The sequence below is a fragment of the Elephas maximus genome, chromosome 7 (assembly GCF_024166365.1).
Source record: "Elephas maximus indicus isolate mEleMax1 chromosome 7, mEleMax1 primary haplotype, whole genome shotgun sequence".
In the NCBI taxonomy this organism is placed as follows: Eukaryota; Metazoa; Chordata; class Mammalia; order Proboscidea; family Elephantidae; genus Elephas; species Elephas maximus.
This window is the reverse complement of record NC_064825.1, coordinates 65,420,993-65,446,440: the sequence shown is the minus strand read 5'-3', so window position 1 is coordinate 65,446,440 and position 25,448 is coordinate 65,420,993. Positions and strand designations below refer to the sequence as shown.

At 41.8% G+C, this 25,448-nt stretch overlaps 1 protein-coding gene across 6 annotated transcripts in view; it reads left to right on the top strand.

The window, feature by feature from the left end:
• Positions 1-14,194: 14,194 nt before the first annotated feature.
• The window catches only part of SBF2 (SET binding factor 2), a 519,656-nt gene continuing 508,402 nt past the window's right edge, over positions 14,195-25,448 (top strand). For 2 of the 6 annotated variants that reach the window (XM_049890356.1, XM_049890355.1), the window contains exon 1: positions 14,195-14,739. Coding sequence is in view for 2 of the 6 variants with exons in the window: in XM_049890360.1 (XP_049746317.1) it covers positions 14,685-14,739 (55 nt within the window). In the remaining 4 variants the exon portion in view is untranslated. Of the gene's footprint in view, positions 14,740-23,569; positions 23,681-25,448 lie in introns of all 6 variants that reach the window. The other 4 variants (XM_049890360.1, XM_049890354.1, XM_049890357.1 and 1 more) reach the window with 3 other exon arrangements.

Here is a 25,448-nt window from a genome sequence, read left to right as displayed (position 1 = left end):
AAAGAAAAAATTTTTAAGTGATTGGAGTTACAGATCAGGGAGAGAAAACAGAAAACACAGAGAGGATCATTGGAGAATTGCTGACAGAAAACTTCCCTAAAATCATGAAAGATAAAAAGCTGACCATCCAAGAACTCAATGAACCCCATATAGGATAGGCCCCAAAAGAAAAACCACGAAGGCATGTCAGAGTCATAGTCACTAAAACTGAAGACAAAAAATCCTGAGAGCAGCTCAAGAAAAACAAAAAGTCGCATACAGAGGAGAAACAATAAGACTAAGCTCTGGTTTACTGGTTACTCAGCAGAAACCACGCCGGCAAAAAGGCAATGGGATGACATATATAAAAACTTGATAGAAAAAAATTGCCAACCAAGAGTAATATATTCCGTAAAACTCTCGCTCAAATATGATGGTGGAATTAGGTCATTTCCAGATAAACCGAAGTGAAGGGAATATGTAAAAACCGAAACAGACTTACAAGAATTATTAAAGGGAGTCCATTGGTCTGAGAACAAACGACATCAGACCACAGCCTGAATCTAGGATGCGAGATTGTACCAGCCAGATACCAACATAGGAAATTAACTCTCATGGACTATCCGGAAAAAAACAAAACAAAACAAAACAGGAAACCAGAGAGGTTAATCTGTAAATGACAACAATGTCAGAACAATAAAAGAGGGAATAAATGGTGTAAATATAGAACTTTCTAGTGGAGAGGAAGGCAATGTGACACCAAGTAATAACAGACTGGTTCAAACCCAGGAAGATAAAGGTAAATTTTAAGGTAACCACAAAGAAAGTTAACAAACCTACTCATCAAAATAAAGAAGAAAAACATAAAGTCTCAATAAAAACAAAATCTAGAAAAAAGAAATGAAAAAGAAATTCACAAACAGAAGGAATTCAGCACAGGAGAGTAAGAGGAACAAAGAAAATGTCAGCACCACAAAAAAAAAAAAAAAAGCACTGCAAAAGGACAGCAATAATCTCACATCTATTAATAATTACACTGAATGTAAATGGCCTAAATGCACCCATAAAGAGACAGAGTGACAGAAGGGATTAAAAAACAAAACAAACGAACAAACAAAAAAAACAGGATACATCAATATGCTCTCTACAAGAGACACCCCCTAGAAACAAAGACGTAAATGTACTAAAAATCAAAGGATGGAAAAAAAAAAAAAAATCAAGCAAACAGCTACCAAAAAAGAGCAGAAGTGGCAATACTAATCTCAGACGAAATAGACTTTAAGACAAAATCCGCCATAAAAGACAAACATAATGATTAAAGGGATGATCCATCATGAAGACTTAACCATAATAAACATCCGTGCACCCAATGACAGGGCTCCAAAATACATAAAACAAACTCTAACAGCGCAGAAAAGAGAAATCGACAGTTCCACAATAATAGTAGGAGACCTCAACACACCACTCTCAATAAAGGACAGAGCATCTAGGAAGAAACTCAACAAAGGTATAGAAGATCTAAAGGGCACGATCAGCCAACTTAACCTCATAGACATATATAGAATACTTCATCCACCAGCTATAAAGTACACATTCATTTCCAAAGCACATGGAGCGCTCTCCAGAATAGACCACATTGTAGGTCACAGAGCAACCCTCAACAAAATCCAAAACACTGAAGTAATACTAAGTATCTTCTCCAACCACAAAGCCATCAAAGTAGAAATTAACAAGAGGAAGAGCAAGGAAAAGAAAATCCATTACATGGAAACTGAGTAACACCTTGCTTAAAAACCACTGGGTAATAGAAGAAATCAGAAATGGAAAAAAAAAAAAAAACTAGAATCAAACAAGAATGAAAGCACATCATACCAAAACCTTCTGGACACAGCAAAGACAGCCCTCAGAGGTCAATTTATAGCAACAGATGCACACATCAAAAAAGAAGAAAGGTACAAAATCAAAACTTTAGCAACACAATTTGAACAAATAGAAAGAGAAGAGGAAAAGAAGCCCACAGCCACAAGAAGAAAGGAAACAATAAAAAACAGAGCAGAGATAAATGAAATATAGAATAGAAAAACAATAGAAAGAATCAATAAAACCAAAAGTTGGTTCTTTGAAAGGATCAACAGAATAGACAAACCATTGGCCAAACTGACAAAAGAAAAACAGGAGGGGATGCAATTAACCCAAATAAGAAATGAAATGGGGAATATTACAACAGACTCAGCTGAAATAAAAAGGATCATAACAAATTATTACGAAAAACTGTACTTCAACAAATTTGAAAACCTAGAGGAAATTGACAAATTTCTAGAAACACACTACCTATCCAAACTAACACAAAATGATGTTGAAAATCTGAATAGACTCACAACAAGAGAAGAGATTGAAAAGATAATTTAAAAAATCCCAACCCCCCCCAAAAAAAAACCCTTACCCAGATGGCTTCACTGGAGAATTTTACTAAACATTCAGAGAACAGCTTATGCCAGTACTACTCAAAATATTTCAGAACATGGAAAAGGAAGTGATACTTCCAAATTCATTCTATGAAACCAGCAGAGCCCTGATACCAAAACCGGGCAAAGACACCACAAAAAAAGAAAATTATAGACCAATATCTGTCATGAATATAGATGCAAAAATTATCAATAAAACTCTAGCCAATAGAATTCAGCACCATATAAAAAAAAAATGATATACCACAACCAAATACTATTCATACCAGGTATGCAAGGATGGTTCAACATTAGAAAATCAATCAACGTAATCCACCACATAAATAAAAGGAAAGAAAAGAATCACATGACCATCTCTATTGACACAGAAAAGGCATTCAACGAAGTCCAACACCCATTCCTGATAAAAACTCTCAATAAAATAAGTATAGAAGGAAAATTTCTCAACATAACAAAAGGCATCTATGCAAAACCAATGACCAACATCTTCTTAACGGAGAGAGGCTGAAAACATTCCCCTTGAGAACAGGAAAGAGACAAGGATGCCCTTTATCACCACCCCTGTTGAACATTGTGCTGGAAGTCCTAGCTAGAGCAATAAGGCAAGAAAAGGAAATAAAGGGCATCTAAATTGGTAATGAAGAAGTTAAACTGTCCCTATTTGCAGATGATATGATACTATGCATAGAAAATCCAAAAGAATCCATGAGAAAACTACTGGAACTAATAGAAAGATTCAGCAGAGAGACAGGATACAAGATAAACATACAAAAATCAGTTGGATTCCTATACATCAATAAAGAGAATGATGAAAAAGAAATCAGGAAAATGATACCATTTATAATAGCCCCTAAACAAAGAAAGTACCTAGAGATAAATCTATCCAGGGATGTTAAAGACCTATACAGAGAAAAGTACAAAGTACTACTGGAAGAAACCAAAAGAGATCTATATAAATGGAAAAACATATTATGCTCATGAATAGGTAGACTCAATATTGTGAAAACGACAATTCTACCCAAAGTAATCCACAAATACAACGCAATCCCCACCTAAATACCAAAAACATTCTTTAAAGAGACAGAAAAATTTGTCATTAACTTTATATGGAAAGGGAAGAAGCCCCGGAGAAGTAAAGCACTACTGAAGAAGAATAAAGTAGGAGGAATTGTACTACCTGACCTCAGAACCTACTATACAGCTACACTAGTCAAAGCAGACTGGTACTGGTACAATGACAGATACATTGACCAATGGAACAGAATTGAGAACCAAGATGTAAATTCATCCACCTGTGGTCACCTGATCTTCGACAACAGCCCAAAGTCCATCAAATTGGGAAAAGACAATCTTTTTAACAAATGGTACTGGCAAAACTGGATGTTCATCTGCAAAAAAAGGACACAAGTCTCATACCTCACACCATATACAAAAACTAATTCAAAATGTATCGAAGACCTAAATATAAAGCCAAAAACTATAAAGTTCATAGAAGAAAAAATAGGATCAACACTAAAGGCCGTAAGACACGGCATTAACAGGATAAAAACCACACTCATCAAAAGACTTCACCAAAAGAGTAAAAAGAGAACCCAGAGACTGGGAAAAAAATTTTGGCTATTACGAATCAGACAAAGGTCTAATCTCTAAAATCTGCAAGAAAATCCAACACCTCTACAACAAAAAGACAAATAATACAATTAAAAATTGGGCAAAGGAAATGAATAGACACTTCACCAAAGAAGACATTCAAGCAGCCAACAGACACATGAGGAAATGCTCTTGATCACTAGCCTTTAAAAGTCAAAGCCTTTAGAGGAATGCAAATCAAAACCACAATGAGATACCATCTCACCCCTTCATTACTGGCATAAATAAAAAAAAAAAAACAGGAAATAACAAATGTTGCAGAGGCTGCGGGGAGATTGGAACTCTTATGCACTGTTGGTGGGACTGCAAAATGATACAACCAATTTGGAAGACGATGCAGCCCTTCCTTAGAACACCAGAAATAGAAATACCATATGATCCAGCAATCCCACTCCTTGGAATATAGCCTAGGGAAATAAGAGTTGTCACACAAATAGACATATGCACACCCATGTTCATTGCAGCGTTGTTCACAATAGCAAAAAGATGGAAACAACCTAGATGCCCATGAACAGATGATTGGATAAACTGTAGCACATACAGACAAGGGTGTATTAAGCAACGATAAACAACAGTGATGAATATGTGAAGCATCTCATAATGTGGATGAATCTGGAGGGCATTATGCTGAGTGAAATAAGTCAATCACAAAATGGCAAATATTGTATGAGACCACTACTGTAAAAACTCATGAAAAGATTTACACACAAAAAGAAACAATCTTTTATGGTTTCAAGGGAGGGGAGGGGTTGGAATTGGAAAAAAACTTGGAAAAACACTAACTAGACAATACATAAGTGGTAACTTTGGTGAAGGGTAAGACAATACACAACACTGGGGAAGTCAGCATAACTTGTACAAGGCAAGGTCATGGAATCTCTGTAGATACGTCCAAACTCCCTGAGGGACTGAATTGGTGGGCTGAGGGCTGTGGGGACCATGGTCTCGGAGAACATCTAGCTCAACTGGCATAACAGTTTATAAAGGAAATGTTCTACATTCTACTGTGGCGAGTAACATCTAGGGTCTTAAAAGCTTGTGAGTGGCCATCGAGGATATTCCACTGGTCTCACCCCTTCGGGAGTAAGGAATAATGAAGAAAACTAAAGATACAAAGGAAAGATTAGTCCAAAGGACTAATGGACCACATCTACCACGGCCTTGCCAGACTGAGCCCAGTACAACTAGATGGTGCCCAGGTACCACCACTGACTGCTCTGACAGGGATCACAATAGACGGTTCCGGACAGAGCTGGGGAAAAATGCAGAATGAAATTGTAACTCAGTGGTATCTGAGGTGTTAAACACTAGCAAGCGGCCATCTAAGATGCATTAATTTGTCTCAACCCACTTGGAGCAAAGGAGAATGAAGAACACCAAAGATACAAAGTAATTATGAGCCCAAGAGACAGAAACCAAAAACCAAACCAAACTCACTGCGTCAAGTAGATTACCAACTCATAGCTACCCTACAGGACAGAGTAGAACTCCGCCATAGAGTTTCCAAGGATTGCCTGGTGGATTTGAACTGCCGACCTCTTGATTAGCAGCTTTAGCTCTTAACCACTACATCACCAGGGTTTCCAAGAGACAGAAAGGGCCACATAAATCAGAGACTACATCAGCTTGAGACGAGAAGAACTAGATGGTGCCCGGCTACAACGGATGACTGCCCTGACAGGGAACACAACAGAGAACCCCCGAGGGAGCAGGAAAGAAGTGGGATGCAGACCTCAAATTCTCATAAAAAGACCAGACTTAATGGTCTGACTGAGACTAGAAGGACTAGAGGTCATGGTCCCTAGACCTTCTGTTAGTTCAAGACAGGAACCATTCCCTTCAGACAGCGATTGGACTGGAGTATAAGATAGAAAATGATACTGGTGAGGAGTGAGCTTCTTGGATCAAGTAGATACAGGAGACTATGTGGGCAGCTCCCGTTTGGAGGGGAGATGAGAAGGCAGAGGGGGACAGAAGCTGGCTGAACGGACATGGAAATACAGGATGGAGAAAAGGAGTGTGCTGTCTCATTGAGGGGAGAGCAATTCGGAGTATATAGCAAGGTATCTATAAATTTTTGTATGAGAGACTGACTTGATTTGTAAACTTTCACTTAAAGCACAATACAAATTAAAAAAAAAAAAAATTCTAACTCAAAAAGAAAGACCAGACTTGCTGGCCTGACAGAGACTGGAGAAACGCTGAGAGTATGGCCCCCGACACCCTGTTAGCTCAGTAGTGAAGTCACTCCTGAGGTTCACCCTTCAGCTGAAGATTGGACAGGCCCATAAAAAATAATGAGAATAAAGGGGAACAGCAGCCCTGGGGCAAGGCCTAGAAGGCAGGAGGGGACAGGAAAGCTGGTAGTAGGGAACCTAAGGTTGAGAAGGGAGAGTGTTGACACACCATGGGGTGGTTAATCAATGTCATAAAACAATATGGGTACTAACTGTTTAATGAGAAACTAGTTTGCTCTGCAAACCTTCATCTAAAGTACAACAAAAAAAATTTAAAAAGAGGAAAACCCTCCAGGAGATGGGATGACACAGCGGCTGCACCATCAGCTCAAACAGCAACTAGTGTAAGGATGGTGCAGGACAGGCAGTTTTTCATTCTGTTGTACATAGGGTCTCTATGAGTTGGAATGGACTTGAGGGCACCTAACAACAAGAGACCATTTGGGATCATCCCTAGGAACAGAGAATGGTGTTAATAATAGCAACTATCATGCTAACTGCCTTCTGGTGGGTATCCTGCACAATCAGATGAGAACAATTGTAATGAACCAATTCCTATGCATGATTTGAAAATTCATTCATTCCTTTAACAAGAAATAAAGTATTACATGCCCAGCGCTGTGCTAGGTGCAGGGCATATAATCTGTTTGCCTATCGGTGTAAACACTGTTCTTGCTCCCAGTCCGGTGGCGGTAGCCAGACATAAACAAATCCTCATAGGAATAAATACAAACAGTAGTAAGATTCTGTGGTAAGACTCCTGTTGCTGTGAAGTCGATTCTGACTCATAAGGACCCTATAGGACAGAGTAGAACTTCCCTATAGGGTTTCCAAGGCTGTGATCTCTATGAAAGCAGACTGCGACATCTTTCTCCTGCGGAGTGGCTGGTGCGTTCGAACCAGTGACCCTTCACTTAGCAGCTGAGCGCTTAGCCACTGCTCCACCAGGGCTCCATTAAACCTTTTGCTGTCAAGTCAATTCCAACTCATAACAACCCTATAGGACAGAGTAGAAGTGCCCCATATGGTTTCAGAGGAGCAGCTGGTAGATTCAAACTGCCAACCTTTTGGTTAGCAGACAAGCTCTTAACTACTGTGTCACCAGGGCTCCAGGGCTCCATTAGGGGAACCTAATGTTCCAGATAAGGAACCCTGGTTGCACAGTGGTTAAGTGCTCAGCTGCTAACCCAAAGATTGGTGGTTCAAATCCACCAGCAGCTCCACAGAAGAGAGACATGGTGGCCTGCTTTTGTAAAGATTACATACAGCCTTGGAAGCCCTATCGGGCAGTTCTACTGTCCTATAGGGTCGCTATGTGTTGGAATTGACTTGAAGGTAGTTGGTTTTTGGTTTAATGTTCCAAATGGAGGAAACAGCATGTGCAAAAGTCTCAGAGCTGGGAAAGAACTTAGTACATTAAAGGAAACGAAAGGAGGCCAATTTCACTGGAGCTGAAATCTATTGGGTGAGGGAGAAGAGTGGCATGAGATGAGATTAAAGCAGTCATTGGGGTCAGAGTAAGTAGGACCATTTGAGCCATGTTAAAGATTTTGCATTTTATTCATGGTGACATGGGAAGCTATTGAAAGGTTTGAAGATGGGAGAGACATAATCATATATATATTTAAATGATACATATATGGTAGGTGATTAGAAAAATGCAAGAAGGGAAGCAACTCAGTGGGGACACCCTGGAACGAGTGGAGAGGACCTAAAACCATTGCCATCGAGTCTATTCCGACTCCTAGTGACACTACAGGACAGATTAGAACTGCCCCATAGGGTTTCCAATGTTGTAATCTTTACAGAAGCAGATGCAATTATCTTTCTACCCAGGAGCGGCCAGTGGGTTCAAACAGCTGATCTTTTTGGTTAGCAGCTGAGAGCTTAACTACTGCACCATCAGGGCTCCTTGGAGAGAACATAGTCTGCCCATAATCCTTAACACCCTCCCCTTCCTTCCTCTACTCCACCCTAAACTGCATGAACAGAGCTGGTTTCATGAACATGCAATCTGTTCAGTCCCACAAGGCCATTGCTCGGAAAGGCCCTGTACTTGGATTTATGTCCTGCTGTCGCTGTTTTGGAATTCTTATTAATTTTTGAACAGGGGCAGAGGGTCCTATATTTTCATTTTGCATTGGACCCAACAAATGATGTAGCTGGTCCTACTCACCAAGTAAACATGCAATCATAGTAAAAGCAGCCTGTAAACTCTCGCAGCACCCAAATATACCATAGCTGCTAATGTCAGGGGGTACCTCGAATGAGTATCGAGATTCAATCATTCCTCTCATCACATATGTGAAGGCAACTGCAGGACAATGTCCAACATTCACCCCTGAAGCCTCATCCCCACACCCCAAATACATACTCAAGGTAGAAATAGTATGTTTGTTCTACAAGTTTAATTTTAGGACAAGGCGACTAGCCTATTAAATCAGAATCTCGTCCTTAAATTCTACCTATATAAAAAGTGTGAAACTACCAATGAAGCAGTTAAGAAGCTACTGCAATAGTCAAGTGGCGGGGGGGGGCGCGGGGGGTGATAGCATCTCAGACTAATGTGGTAGCAATGAGAGTAGAGAGAAGTGAACATATTTAGGAAGTAGGATCAATAGGACTGAGTGATGAATGTGGAGCTGAGAGAGAAGAAGGTGTCAAGGGTAACAATTATCACATTTTTTGCTTAAGGAACTGAGTGGATGGAGATCCTGCAACTGATCAGGAAGTTTCCCACCACATCTACTCATTTTCCTTTGTTATAGGTTGTTGTTGTTGTTAGGTGCTGTTGAGTCATAGTGACCCGTTGTACAATAGCACAAAACACTGCCCAGCTGCACCATTCTCATAGTTGTTGTTATGCTTGAGCCCATTGTTGCAGTGCCTTTATCAGTCCATCTCCTTGAGGGTATTCCTCTCTTTTGCTGACCCTCTGCTTAACCAAGCATGATGTCCTTTTCCAGGGACTGGTCCCTCCTCTAATATGTCCAAAGTACATGAGACGAAGACTCGCCATCCTTGCTTCTTAGGAACACTCTGGAAGTACTTCTTCCAAGACAGATTTGTTTGTTCTTCTCTCAGTCCACAGTATATTCAAAATTCTTTCCCACCACCATAATTCAAAGGTATCAATGCTTCCTCTGTCTTCCTTATTCACTGTCCAGCTTTCCCAACCACATGAGGTGATTGAAAATATTAAGGCTTGGGTCAGGCACATCTTAGTCCTCAAAGTGACTGACATCTTTGCTTTTCAACACTTTAAAGAGGTCTTTTGCAGCAGATTTGCCCAATGCAATATGTCATTTGATTTCTTGACTGGTGCTTCCATGGGTATTGATCGTGGATCGAAGTAAAATGAAATCCCTAACAACTTCACTATTTTTTCTGCTTCTCATGATGTTGCTTACTGGTCCAATTGTGAGGATAAACAAAATAAAAATCCTCACAGTGAGTAAGGAAGACTGAAGAAGAATTGATGCCTTTGAATTGTGGTATTGATGAAGAACATTGAATATACCATGGACCGCCAGAAGAACTAACAAACCTGTCTTGGAAGAAGTATGGCCAGAATGCTCCTTAGAAGCAAGGATGGTGAGACTTTGTCTTATGTAGTTTGGACATGGTATCAGGAAGGAAAAGCCAGCAGTTCAAATCCACCAGTAGCTCCCTGGGAACGCTATGTGGCAGTTCTACTCCGTCCTGTAGGGTTGCTATGAGTCAGAATCAACTCCACAGCAATGGGTCTGTTGAGGTGTAATCCATACTGAAGGCTGTAGTCTCTGATCTTCATCAGTAAGTGCTTCAAGTCCTCTTCACTTTCACTTGGTATGGGTTAGTAGAGACAATTTGAAGAGGCCCAGATGTGTCTGTGAACATTTGGTCAAATCTCATATTGCCTCTCTCAACTGTAGTGGCTAACCACAGGAAGCACTTGAAATGACTATACAGATCAACCACTACCCCCAAGACAGGTTTGATGCAGGAACTACGGGCTGATAAGCCATGCTCACTGGTAATCAGCTCCATTTTGTCTTCTAAAGCAAAAAAAGAAAAAATCTGCTGTGTATACATCACCATAGTGTTGCATTCTCTTCCTCCCTTTCTGCTCCTGCCAGCCTTCAGTGAAACAAATCTGGGGTAGCTTTACTCCCTCACTCTTTGGTGAAAGGTGATGGTGGTTATCTCAGGGGATGGTCTGGCCTTCAGCCGGCCTCAGTAATCAGGCTGCCTTGTTAGGGCTTATCAATTTTGGCAGCCTGGCAGCTGTTGCCTGAAAAGCAAAGCACAGATGCAGTGGATGCCTTTACACATCCTCCTCTACCACCACCACCACCCCCCACCACCCCCACCCCCCCCACCACCCACCGCCACCACCGTCACCCACCGCCACCACCACCCACCACCCACCGCCACCGCCGCTGCCGCCACCCACCGCCACCACCACCCACTGCCACCCACCGCCACCACCACCCACCGCCACCCACCGCCACCACCACCACCGCCCCCACCACCCACCACCCACCGCCCCCACCACCCACCACCCACCGCCACCGCCGCCGCCGCCACCCACCACCACCACCACCCACCACCACCCACCACCACCCGCCACCACCATCACCACCAACATGCGTCAGAGTAGAACTGTGCTCCATAGGGTTTTCAATGGCTGATTTTTCAGAAGTAGATCACCAGGCCTTTCTTCTGAGGTGCCTCTGGGTGGACTCTAATGTCCAAGCTCCCGGTTAGCAGCTGAGTGCTTTAATCGTTTGCACCACCCAGGGACTCCTAAGATGGCAGTAATAATAATAACCTAGAAAAGAACAAGTGTTGGTAAGGATGTGGAGAGATTAGAATCGTTATGCATTACTGGTGGGAGTGTAAAATGGTGCAGCTGCTGTGGAAAACAGTTTGGTGGTTCCTCAAGAAGTTAAACATAGAATTTTCATATGACCAGAAATTCCCACTAGTATATATATACTCCAAAGAACTGAAAACAGGTACTCAAGCAAATACTTGTATGGGAATGGTCGTTGTAGCACTACTCATAGTAGCTAAAAGGTGGGAATGACCCAAATGTCTATCAAGAGATGAATGGATAAGCATATGCCATATGCATACAGGAACCCTGGTGGTGCAGTGGTGAAGAGATTGGCTGCTAACCAAAAGATCGGCAGTTCAAATTCACCAGCTGCTCCTTGGAAACCTTATGGGGCAGTTCTACTCTGTCCCATAAGGTTGCTATGAGTCAGAATTGACTTGCTGGCAATGGGTATATACATACAATGGAATATTATTCAGCCGTAACCAAAAAACGCATTGCTGTCAAGTTGATTCCGACTCATAGCCACCCGTAGGACAGAGTAGAACTGCCCCATAGAGCTCCCAAGGAGCACCTGGTGGATTCGAACTGCCAACCTTTTGGTTAGCAGCTGTAGCACTTAATCACTATGCCACCAGGGTTTCCATTCAGCCATAAAAAGGAATACAATACTCATACACACTACAACATGAATAAATCTTTAACACATTATACTAAGTGAAACACACCAGGCACAAAAGGTTACATATTGTATGATTTCATTTATATGTAACATCAAGAATAGGTAAATCCACAGTGACAGAAAGCAAATCGGTTGTTGCCAGGGGCTGGGGGAAGGGAGGATGGAGAGTGACTGCTTAATGGGTGCAGGGTTTTCTTCTGGGGTGATGGAAATGTTTTGGAACTAGGCAGAAGTACTGATTGTACAACACTGTGAATATACTAAATGCCACTGAATTGCACACTTTAAAATGGTTAATTTTATATGTGAATTTCACCTCAATCAAAAAAAGAAGTAAAAGGGAGAAGGAACATGAGAGCTGTCTTAAAAATCTGAAGGACTCTCATACAAAGATAGATTCTATGTTCTGTGGGTAGTTTCAGAGAGCCGAGTCAGGGGAAGTTACAGGAGGACAACTACGACATAATAAGGAAGAGCTTTCTAACAACAGAGCTGTTAAGCAGTAGAACGGGCTGCCTCCCAAGGAAGTAAGTTTACTCTTTACCGAAAGTGATCAAGTTGGATGATGAGCATTCAGGAAAGTTATAGAGATGATTTCTATAAGGAAGTGTGATTTTTTTTTTTTTAATTTTAATTATTGTCAAGATCAATCTATTCTCCTTTCACGTCTGCCACCAGGGTAGTTCATTTTGACCATTAGCAATTTACAAATGAGCTCCAGGAGTTAAAGTCTTCCTTTTGTGTATTTTCAGCCAAACCCTCTTAATCTGTAGATGAAGAAAGTATGGCACAGGGAGGGGGAAATGGTCAATCAGAGAAATCCTGCAGCAACAGAGGTACCAATCTCTGGACTCCAGTCCAGAGTTCCAGCTAAGGCAGCTTCCTGATAGTAGTTGGGGGAAAACTGCATATTCACTCATTAAAATTATTAAGCACCTACAATATAAGGAAGGAGTCTCTGGGTAGTGCAAAGGTAGGAGTCCACCCAGAAGCACCTTGGAAGAAAGGCCTGGAAATCTACTTCTGAAACTCAGCCATTGAAAACCCCAGGAGTACAGTTCCACGCTAACATACATGGTGGTCACCATGTATTGGATTCTACTCTAAGGTATTTTTTTTTTTTTTTTAAACGTTCACCATGCTTTGCAAGAGCTCTTACATGTAAATGTTATGAGTCTAAACCCCCTTTAGGGTCGTTTTGAGTCAGAATCAACTCCACGGCAACAGGTTTGGTTTTTTGGTTTAGTGATAAGCCACCACGAAGATAATCACACTTTAACCGATAAAGATTCCTCAAACTTTAGTCTATCACTTACCTGTAACACTCTGCTACTAAAAGTTCGTAAGGTACTGCAAAATCAAATTTATATTAAAAACAGGTATTTTACTTTTATTTCAAGAGGGCTTTTCTTATGCAGGAACGTAAAAATTCCTGACCCACTATGGATCTGCCAGCAGTTTTTTCTTTCTCACTCAAAATGGCTCTTCAACGAGCAGACCATAATATAACCATTAACCTGTGATTAAATGAGAAAGACTCTGGATTCTTTAATTTCAATTTCTGGAGGTCTCGGGACTGCAGGTGGGTGGAGGGGTATTTCTTCCATGAAATTACCTTTTTAATGTTAACTCAGTAGCCATTAAATACATCATCATGGAAACCTGTATTCTTCAAGCAAAAGTTATTTAAGTCTCTGTGAACTCTCCATTCTCTGGAATTGGTTTCTTTTGCGTGAATAAGGTTTCTCCAATTTGTAAATTGTTTATTAACAATCAAATATTTTGTTAGTCTTTTGAATTAATACATGATTTTATTTTTAACAGTACTAACAAATGGCAAAGCAAGCTCATGGTGTCCATCTAGGCAAAAGCAAAATGATCGATAAGAGGTGCAGGAAGGAAACTAAGCGACCTAGACGAGAACCATTAATTCATTTTATTGCGTGTTTGATCGGCGAAGTTGGAAGTCACCACCTGCTCCGTGTGCCAGAGCCCTAGGACCGCTGCTAGGAGAGAAAGCCGAGACGGGCGGGGTTCCCCGGGGAAGACAGGCCTCCTCCCTCGGCCTCCGGAGGACCAGCCCAGGAGGATCCCGGGGATGCCGCCTTGCTGAGTGGAATCCAGCTCCCCCAGGCGCTCAGGGGGAAGCCCATGCCGACCGCCTCCTACCCACCCACCACTGCAGCCGCGGCGCCCGTGAAGATTGCGCCAAAGTCTCCCCCTTCCCCCAGCCTGCTCCGTGGCATGTTCCTAAAATTCCCATCCACACAACATAAACAGGAAACGTGCAGCGAAAGCCCGGGCGGGGCAAATTCCATACTTCCAGCTGAGGGCGGGAGAATCTTCTTTTTGGGGAGGGGGGGTAGAGGAAGAGGCAAACTTTACAAGGGGTCCCCCAACCCTCCCCGTCCCTTCTTCGCAGATCCAAACAGAAAGGCTACAAGAGGAAGAACCCCCTGTTTTAGGAAAAATAGGGGAGGGGAGGTGGGTCGTGAAGCGGCAGCCAGGCCTCCAAGTACACCACCTCTGGCAGCTGCGGTGGCAGCGCGCGGCGGGACACGCCCGGCCGCCCACTCCCCGAGCCCCGCGCTCCCAGCGGCCTGCAGACGGCAGGGGTGGGCTCACCGCCCCGGCTCGGGGCCACCGGGCCAGCCCGCGTGGGGGCGGGGAGGAGCGGGCGCGCGGCGCGGCGCAGGCGCAGAGCGCGCCTCGGTTGTCAAACATGGCTGAAGTGCCGCTGCTGCCGCTACTGCAGCTGCAGGGAAAATGCTGAGCCCTCCCGGGCCGGATGGGCGGCGGCGGCGTGGGCGGCGACGGGGACCCGCTTCCCGGGAGCGGCGGCGGCGGCCATGGCCCGGCTGGCCGACTACTTCATCGTGGTAGGCTACGACCATGAGAAGCCAGGTAAGGGTGTGGGGCGGGCGCCGCCCCCGGCCTCCCCGCCCCCCGACAGCTGTCCAGTGGGCTCTGCGGGGCCGGGCGTCCCGAACGGGAGGCGGAGAGGGCCGGGCCCGGCCGCGGCGGAGCGCTCTGTCGGCGTCGGCCTTGTCGGCGGGGCTGAGCCTCTCGGTGGGCGTGAGGACCGGCACGAGGGGAGGGGGAGGGCGGAGGGGGAGGGGAGGGGGAGGGGCCGGGGCCGTGTCCACCCGGGCCGGGGCGGACCAGCTGGGCCAGCTAGGGGCGAGTCTGGGGCCGCGACCTTCTCTGTGGAGGGGGCCTGGTACCAGGGGCAGCGCCCTGGTGCGGGCGGGAATGGGCCTGGGAGTCTAACCCCACTACAGGGAGCCAACTGTGCTAAGTTGCTCGGGGATAAACTTCTGTCCTGCATCCCGAGTAACGAGTGACGTAGGGGGCTGTCCTCTCCAAAAGGAAGTGCTGAGAGTCCCGTGCTAACTCATCCCTGCTCTGTCCGGGGCCTAGTAACCGCCCCAGTGAACGGTTGATGCCTGGGAATGGGAGAGGAACCGTCCACTTCTAAACGTTTCTAGGAAGTTCTTTTAGGACAAAAGTGATGGTCATTTCAGAACGAGTCTGAACACTATCTTTTAAGTAAGGACAGCCAGCTGACCCCTGAGAGTGATCTTGTTTCACTTTAGTGTGTTTCGCTCATTCGTGGAGCAGTGTCACAAAATTTTTTTTTTCATAAGGAACAATTTGGCAAATGTATTGCAGTTTACACTTTAATCGCTGGACTTCCACAGGGTTCATGCACGTTTATTTTTGTATTTGTATGTAGAGAAGCGTAATATAATAACAAGTTGAGCTAGGGAAGCACTTTTATTTCTGGGTAATCCTAGTCTCACATTTACAAGGAATTTTAAATACCAGCCATACAGTCCTTTCATTTTTCAGAGGAGATGCTGAGATTTTGTTTTGCTGATGGTTACAGCCATTAGTAGTGCCAGAATACCATTGTTCTGGTCTCTCCTTAATAACTTTATTCACTGGGAACCTTTACATTCTTTCATCTTCCCTCATGACCTGACTGGGGTCATATTTTAAGAGAAGGGGTTGACTATAATTTTTGGCTTCAAAATTTCAAATTATTTTCTAGTAATTTTGCATAGCATGGTGTCTTTCCTACTGAGATTAACAGTGTGGAGAACCACACTATTTAGCTTTTAGCTAAATGACCACACTTGTTTAGTGTTTAGTTACGTTATTTCCCTCTACTTTAAAAAAAATTTGCAATGCTAATCACAAACTTGCAGAAGAGTTGAAAGTACAGTACAGAGAACTTTTTTCCCTTAAAGCGCTTGAGAGTAAGTTGTTGACCAGATGCCCTGTCATCCCATAATGTGCATTTTCTACAAACAAGGTATTCTCCTACATAATCACAATGTGATCGTCAAAATCAGGAAATTAACACTGATACCGTGCTCCATCTAATTCTCAGATCGCTTCAAGTTTTGTTGATTTTGCCATTAATCTCTACTGGAGGGTCCAGCTCAGAATTTCATGTGGCCTTTATTTGTCGTGTCTTTTTAGTCTTTTTCAATCTGAAACAGTTCCTTCATCTTCTCTTGACTTTATGACCTTTCACTTTTGAAGATTACAGATGAGTTATTTTGTAGAATGACCCTCAGTTTGGGATCATCTGTTCCTTCAGAATTAGATACAAGTTTTGCATTTGGGCAGGAATATCACGGAAGTGATGCCGTACTCTCATTGCGTCTTTCCAGATGATGCGCAATTTCAGCCTGTCCATTAACATTTAATAGTTGCGTATAGATAGAAAACAAAACAAAACAAAACAAAACTATTTTTCTATCTATACGAGTGGAGATTGACTCCATGAGTAGAAATCAACTCCACGGCAGCTAGCAACAACAACAACAACAATTAATACATAGTTTTTGGGAGGAGTACTTTGAACCTATGTAAATACCTTGTTCCTCATCAAACTTATAGTGTATGCATTTATTCATTAATGTCTGTATGGATTCTTGGCTTTCTGTTTTTTCAGTTGATAATTTTGTTACTATTTATTTGGATTTGGCCTGTGAGAGTCCACTCAGCCAGCTCCTGTGTCCTTATGACATGTCCCCATCATTCGTTGAGCATGCCCTTTTTTGGCACAGCCTTTTTTTGGCACAGCAATGTTCTGGGCTTGTACTTTTTCTATACTGAGCCTGGAATCAGCCATTTCTCTAGGGAGCCCTGGTTCCTTTTAGTGGAGGATAACATTGAGAAGTTAAGATTCCAGTGTTAGGTGTTCATTGATGTTGAGTTGTTACTGCTACCAACCAGGCATTCTTAATGGACAGTGCTGGGGTATGTATGTGTGTGTGTGTATATGTATATACATATATACATATACACACACACACTCTAACACATATATGCACGTTTACATCTACTTATCTTTATTTGTTTATGGAGGTATATATATTAAGGAGCCCTGGTGGCGTGGTGGTTAAGCACTTGTCTGCTAACTGAGAGGTCAGTTGTTCAAACCTACCAGCCGCTCTGCGTGAGAAAGATATGACAGTCTGCTTGCCTAAAGATTAACCCACCAAACCTTGGAAATCCTGTGGGGCGGTTTGAGTCTGTCCTATAGGGTTGCTATGAATTGGAACCCACTTGACTGCAATAGATAACGGGTTATGAGTTGGAATTGACTCAGTAGCAATGGATTTGGCATTTGGGATGTCTGTATATTGAAAAACTAAAGTTCACACCAATACCTGTGTTTTCTGTCTGACACTCTAGTGTCCTTTTTATGTTTGTAATTTTCTGTGATGCAGATAGTTGTTGCTAAAGATTGGTGGTTTGAACCCACCCAGCTGTGCCACAGAAGAAAGGCCTGGCAATTGGCTTCTGTAAAGATTACAGCCAAAAAAACCACATGGAGCAGTTCTGCTCTGCAACACATGGGGCTGCCATTGGTCAGACTTGACTTTTTTTTTTCCTCTGATGGTGAGGAATCTGGCTTCCATTATCCTTAATGTATTTATCAATCTTTCGTCTCTACCACCACCCCCTCCTATCCCTGGGTTCCTCTTCTCCCTGCTGGGGCACAGATTCCGCATTCTGCTCCCTGCCGCCAGTACCTCACCCATTTTAAAATGCAGGATTTAATAGCCCATACCAGGATGCCCCCAATACAGGGACACCCCCCTGCCCCGCCTGCTCTGGCTCTGACTCCCCGTGTCGGCCTCCCCACTGTTTGTGGACACATTTCTCACCGGACTCAGGCTCTGACATCCCATAGTGGGCTGCCTCCATATGAGGAGGAAGACATCCTCCTCACTCTATTTGCATTCTGATGCCCCATGCCAGGTTGCCCCTCTGTTTTGACACCCTCCTCACAGTGCTTGGGCTCAGACTCAACACCTTTGGCTGTTTACCTATCACATGGACTCCCTCCTCAGCTCACTTGGGCCCTGGTCTCCCCTTCCCACAACTACATCAGGGAATGGGAAGTTTTTTTTTTTTTTTTCCCCAGTTAGAAAATCCAGAAGCTTGTGTAAGGGGTAGAATCTTGATAGTGAAATGTATCACTGTTTTTACTTTGGATAATTTTTTTTGAGTTATGTTTATTGAGGTATAATTTACATACAATACATACAATAAAATTTCACCCTTTTAAGTGAACAGTTCGATGAGTTCTGACAAATGTGTACATTTGTGTAGCCACTAGCACAAGATATAGAATGTTTCTTTCCCTCCAAAAAATTTCTTCATGTCCCTTTGTAGTCATTTCTCCCCTAGCCTCTGGCAACTACTGATCTGAGTTCTGTTCTTATGGTTTTCTCTTTTCCAGAATGTCATGTAAGTAGAATTCTGTCATTTTTTTATGTCTGGCTTTTTTCACTTTGTGTAATGCTTTTGGGATCTATCCGTATTGCACGTATTGGCAGTTGTTCCTTTTCATTGCAGCATATAATAGAATTTGTTTATTCGTTCACCAGTTGGTGGACATTTGAGTTCTCAGTTTTTGGCTATTATGAACAAAACTGTGCTGAATATTTGCATACAGGTCTTTGAGCATTCAGATGATTTAATTTATTTTGGGTAAATATGTAGGAGAAGAATTGCTAGGTTATATTTATCATCTGTACCATAAGTGTTCTGTTTAACTTTGCAAGAAATTGCCAAATTGTTTTCCAGACTAGAGGTACCATTTTGCATTCTTCCAGCAGCGTGTGACAGTTGTGGTTGCTCCACAGTCTTGCCTGCACTTTGTATTGTTAATCTTTATCTTATTAAAAACTGCTTTATTTTAGCTATGTAAGAGGGTTTAAGGAGTTCCTAGGTGGTGCAAATTGTTAACATGCTCTGGTGCAAACCAAAAGGTTAGAGGTTTGAGTCCACCCAGAGGCTCCTTGGAAGAAAGACCTGGTTTTATACTTCCTAAAAATCAGCCATCAAAAACCTTATGGAGCACAGTTCTACTCTGACACACGTGGGGTCGCCATGAATCCGAATCCACCTCATGGCAGCTGGCTTGGCTTAGTAGGTGTGTAGTGGTATCTCATGTGGTTTCAATTTGCACTTTCCTGGTGGATAATGATGTTGAGCACCTTTTTATGTATTTATTGGCCATTTGTATATCTTTTGTAAGGTGCTTATCAATTTTTTGCTCTTCTTTTAGTGAGTTGTTTGAATTCATATTGAGTTGGAGTTTTTTGTTTGTTTTGTTTTTAATTCTAGATACAGGTCTTTATCTGGTGTTTTGCAAATATCTTCTCCCAATCTGTGCCTTGTCTTTTCGTTTTCTTAATAATGTCTTTTGAAGAACAGACTTTTTAATGTGGATACTTCGTAGACATTTGTTCAATTAATTGTCTGAATACCTCATTGTCTTGAGTTGTATCTGTAGAGTAGCCTTTTTGCATAAAACCCTATGTAAAAACTTATTGGAAGAAAATCCACTAAATCCTTTTACTTGTTTGAATTATAAGTGAAGAGTATAAACCTTTATTATTAAGCTTTCTTCAGAAGTTAGTGTGATTTTATTATCTAAATTTATCTGAAAGCTAATCATATTATGACAATATGCTACTGAAATGTTCTGTGTTTAATACCGGAATTTTTTTGGAATTATTCAAACCACACATTATTTTTGTTCCTAAAGTGTGTTTGTAATTAGTAATACTTTTAGTTGAGTTTTTCCATATTTCTATTTTAAAATTGGGTTAAAAGAAAAAAAAAACCTTATCTCTTAAAAAATTACTTCTACAAACTGGAAAATATAGTTAATACATGCTGTTTGAATTGCATACAAAGAAGAGGGCCTGGCACTTGTTGATATTGTTAGGTGCTGTTGAATCTGCTCTGACTCATAGTGACCCTATGTATAACAGAATGAAATGCCGCCCGGTCCTGTGCCATCCTCACAATAGTAGCTGTTTGAGCCCATTGTTGCAGCCACTCTGTCCATCTCTTTGAGGGTCTTCCTCTTTTCTCCGACCCTCTACCATGCATGATGTCCTTCTGCAGGGATTGAACCCTCCTGATAACATGTCCAAAGCAAGTAAGACGAAGTCTTGCTATCCTCACTTGTAAGGAGCATTCCGGCTGTACTTCTTCGAGGACAGTTTTGTTTGTTCTTCTGGCAGTCCATGGTATATTCAATATTTTTGGCCAACACCATAATTCAAATGTATCAGTTCTTCTTTGGGCTTCCTTTTTCTTTTTAATTTATTTACTGGTATTTTTCGTTGTCCAGCTTTTGCATGCGTGTGAGGTGATTGAAAATACCATAGCTTGGGTCAGGTGCACCTTAATCATCAAAATGACATCTTAGCTTTTTAAGATTTTAGAGTGGTCTTTTGCAGTAGAAGTGTAATAAAAAGAGCCCTGGTGGCAAAGTGGTTGAGAGCTCGGCTATTAACCGAAAGCTCAGTAGTTCGAATCCACCAGCTGCTCTTTGGAAATCCTGTGGAGCAGTTCTGCTCTGTCCTGCAGGGTTGCTGTGAGTCAGAGTCGGCTTGTTGGCAGTGAGTTTGTTTTGGTTTAGATGTAATAAAGATGCATTGAATGAACACACAATTGTTTAAAATATGGAAAATACAAAAAAGCTATAAGGAAATAGGGATGAGAAATGAGTATGGTTATAAAAGGGCAATAGGAGGGATCTTTGGGGTGTTAGAACTGTTTAGTGTCTTGACTGGGTGGTGAATGTATGAACCTGTATGTATGGTAAAGTTGCGTAGTACTGAATATATACACATACACAAATGAGTACACGTAGAAGTGGGAAAATGTGAATGAGATCGGTAGACTGTATCAGTGTTCGGTGATACTGTACTATAATTCCACAAGGTGTTACCACTGGAGAAAACTGGGTAAAGAGTGTATTGGAATCTCTCTGTATTGTTTCTTACAACTGCATGTGAACCTGTAATTATCTCGAAATGAAAAGTTTAATTAAAAAAAACTATATGGAAGATAAGAAGATGCCTATACTATTATTTCTTTTTAACACTAATAACATAAGGAAAAGTTATTCTATAAAATTTAAGAAAATATCATCAACAGTGGCTAACTTACTACATTTTATGAATATATCAATTTAACTTAATCAGTTGCTTTATTATTGGGTATTTAACTTGTTTTCAATTTTGTGTTCTTTAAAAAAAGAAAAATTTTTCTTTTTTTTTTTTATAATACTGTTTTGGTGAGGAGAACATAGTTTGAAAACCAGTGATTTTTTTTTTTTCTTTGCAGATATTTTTTTATTTTCTTGTTGAGAACATATGTAGCAAAGCATACACCATTTCAACAGTTTCTGCATGTACAATTCAGTGGCATTGATTACAGCCATTCTCACACCCCTTCTCTGAGTTGTTCCTCCCCCATTAACATAAACTCACTACCCCTAAAGTTTCCTGTCCGATCTTTTGAGTTGCTATTGTCGGTATGATCCTATATAGGTAGATCTTGAAAGAGCACGGTGTTCAAGGCAGAAATTCTTTACTACTGAAGCTAAACTAATGTTTGGTTTTAAGAAGACTTCATGGGATACTTTTGGTTTAAGGTTTAAAGAAAATCACAGAGGGCAGTAGTTTCGGGGGTTCACCCAGCCTCCATGGCTCCAGGAAGTCTAGATTCTGTGAGAGTTTGAAATTCTGTTCTGTATTTTCCCCCTTCGATCAGAATTCTTCTGTAGAATCTTTGATCAAAATGTTCAGCAATGGTAGCCGGGCACCATCCGGTTCTTTTGGTTTCATGGCAAAGGAAGCAGCTATTCATGGAGGCAGTTAGCCATACATTCCATATCTTCCTCTAACTCCTGACTCTCATTCTTCCTCCATGCTCCAAGTGAATAAAGACCAATTGTTGTGCCTTGGATGGCCACTTGCAAGCTTTTAAGACCCCAGGTACTATGCGATGAACTAGGAGGTAGAACAGAAATACTAAGCATGATCTTAGGCCAGTTAACTCTATGTCCCATGAAACCATGACCCTAATCCTCCAAACTAAGGAACCAAATCCCATGAAGTTTTTCATTGTACACAAGCAGCCTCAGCAGCTCATTTTTTTTTGTCATTGTTGTAAGTACATCTATCACACAACCTTTGCCAATTCAACTTTTTACAGGTGTACAACTTACTGACAGCAGTTGCAGTAATTGGCTGTGCAACACTACCCTTAATCAATGCCATTTTTCTATTACCGTAAATCCCCGTTTTCCCCTCACTCCTGCCCCTGGTAACAACTAATAAAGTTTGCTCCCTATACATTTGCTTTTTCTTATTTTTTTATGTAAGTGAGGTCATATAATATTTGTCCCTTTGTGATTGACTTTTTCACTCAGCGTAATGTCTTCAAGCTCCATCCATACTGTAGCGTGTACTAAGACTTTATTTCTCTGACTTTCTGAGTAGTATTCTGTTGTATGCATGTACCGTATTTTGTTTATCCACTCATCTGTTGATGGGCATTTAGGTCGTTTCCACCTTTTGGCTGTTGTGAATAGTGCTGCAGTGAACACTGGTGTGCAAGTCTCTGTTTGAGCCTCTGCTTTTAAGTCATATGGATGTATACCTAGGAGTGGAAGATGTTTCTAACAAATTTGTACTCTTGTGTAAAAATGTAGCCTTGTTAAAATGTCCACATGATGTTGTTTAAATCTTTTGTAACTTCATTGTCCCTTCCCCCCACCCCCACCCCGTCTGTCATTTATGTCAGGAAGATATTAAAATCATCTATTGTAATGGAAATTTATCAGTTATTCAGTGTAGTTCTGTCAAGTTTTGCTTTATATATTTGAAGGTTCATCAATGTGTATAATTTGTAATTTTCATATTCTTCTACTAAATTGAAATTGTTACCAGTATATAAAGCCAAACCAGTGAGTTGATTCTGTGTCATGGTGATCTCATGTGTTGCAGAGTAGAGCTGTGCTCCACAGGGTTTTGAAGGCTGTGATTTTTCAGAAGTAGATTACCAGGCATTTCCTCTAAGGAAAATCACTGGTTGTTATGACAGTTTGATTTTGATACTTAAAAAAAAAAAAAAAAATTTTTATTGTGCTTTAGGTGAAAGATTACAGCGCAGATTAGTTTCCCATTCAAAAATTTATACACAAATTGTTTTGTGACATTGGTTGCACTCCCTGCAATGTGTCAGCCTTCTCCCCATTTCTACCCCAGTTGCCTGGGTCCATTCATCCAGTTTTCCTGTCCCTTCCTTCCTTTTTGTCTTTGCTTTTGGGCAGGTATTGCCCATTTGGTCTCGTGTACTTGATTCAAACATGTTCTCGCCTGTGTTGTTTGTTTTACAGGCCTGACTCATCTTTGGCTGAAAGGTGGACTTTGAGATTGGCCGCAGTTCTGAGTTAGCAGGTTGTCCTGGAACCGTAGTCTCAGGGGTTCCTCCAGTCTCTGTCAGACTAGTAAGTCTGGTCTTTTTTCATTAATTTGAATTTTGTTCTGCATTTTTCTCCCACTCTGTCCGGGACCTTCTATTGTGATCCCTGTCAGAGCAGTTGTTGGTAGTAGCTGGGCACCATCTAGTTTTTTCTGGGCTTAGGCTGGTGGAGGCTGTGGTTCATGTGGTCCATTAGTCCTTTGGACTAGTGTTTTCCTTGTGTGTTTGGTTTTCTTCATTCTCCTTTGCGCTGTATGGGATGGAACCAAGAGATATATCTTAGATGGCTGCTCGCAAGCTTTTAAGATCCCAGATGCTACTCACCAAAGTAAGGTGTAGAACATTTTCTTTATTAACTGTGTTATATCAATTGACCTAGATGTTCCCTGAGACCATGGTTGCCAGCCCTCAGTCCTAGTAACTCAGTTCCTCAAGGTGTGTGGATGTGTCTAGGAAACTTCTATGACTTTGTCTTGGTCAAGTTGTGCGGACTTCCCCCGTGTTGTGTGTTTTTCTCTCCACGAAAGTTCACATTTGTCTGCTATCTAATTAGTGATTTTCCCTCCCTATTCTCCTCCTTTGTAACCATCAAAGATTGTTTCTTTATGCTGTAAACCTTTTCTTGGGTTTTTATAATAGTGGTCTCATACACTGTTCATCCTTTTCTGCTTGACTTATCTCACTCAGCTTAAAGCCCTCCAGGTTCATCCATGTTGTGAATGATTTTCAGATTTGTTACTGTCCTTTATTGTGGTGTAGTATTCCATTGTGTGTATGTCCCATGGTTTGTTTATCCATTCATTGGTTGATGGGCACTTAGGTTGTTCCCATCTTTTTGCTATTGTGAATAATGCTGCAGTGAACATGGATTTGCATATATGTCTATTTGTGTGAGCCCTGGTGATGCAGTGGTTCAGAGTTCTCTTGCCAACCAAAAGGTTGTCAGTTCAAAGCCACCGGACACTCCTTGGAAACCCTCTGGGGCAGTTCTGCTCTGTCCTGTAGGGTTGCTATGAGTTGGAATCGACTCGACAGCAAGGAGTTTGGTTTTTTTTTATTCATGTGATGGCTCTTATTTCTCTATGATGTATTCCTAGGAGTGGGATTACTGGATTGAATTGTATTTCTACTTTTTAGCTTTTTAACCATATTGTTTTCCATAGAGGTTACACCATTTTACATTCCTACAGGCAGTGCATAAGAGTTCCAGTCTTCCTGAAACCTCTCCAACATTTGTTATTTTCCATTTTTTTCTGTTGTGCTTTAAGTGAAAGTTTACAAACCATGTCAGCCTCTCATACAAAACTTTGTATACACCTTGGCTGTATACTCCTAGTTGCTCTCCCCCTAATAAGACAGTACACTCTTCCTCTCCATCCTGTATTTCCATGTCCATTCAGCCAGCTTCTGTCCCGCTCTGCACTCTCATCTCCCCCTGAGACAGGAGCTGCCCACATAGTCTCCTGTGCCTACTTGAACTAAGAAGCCCACACCTCACCAGTATCATTTTCTATCTGATAGTCCAGTCCAATCCCTGTCTGAAGTTTTGGCTTTGGGAGTTGTTCCAGTCTTGGGCTAACAGAATGCTTTCCATTTTTTTTGATTAGTGTCAGCAATGTCGGGATGAGACGGTATCTCATTGTAGATTTGATTTGCATTTCTCTAATGGCTAATGATGATGAACATTTCCTCATGTGTCAGGTAGCTACATGAATGTCTTCTTTGGTGAAGTATCTGTTCATATCCTTTGCCCACTTTTTGATTGAATTATTTGTCTTTTCGATGGTGAGGTA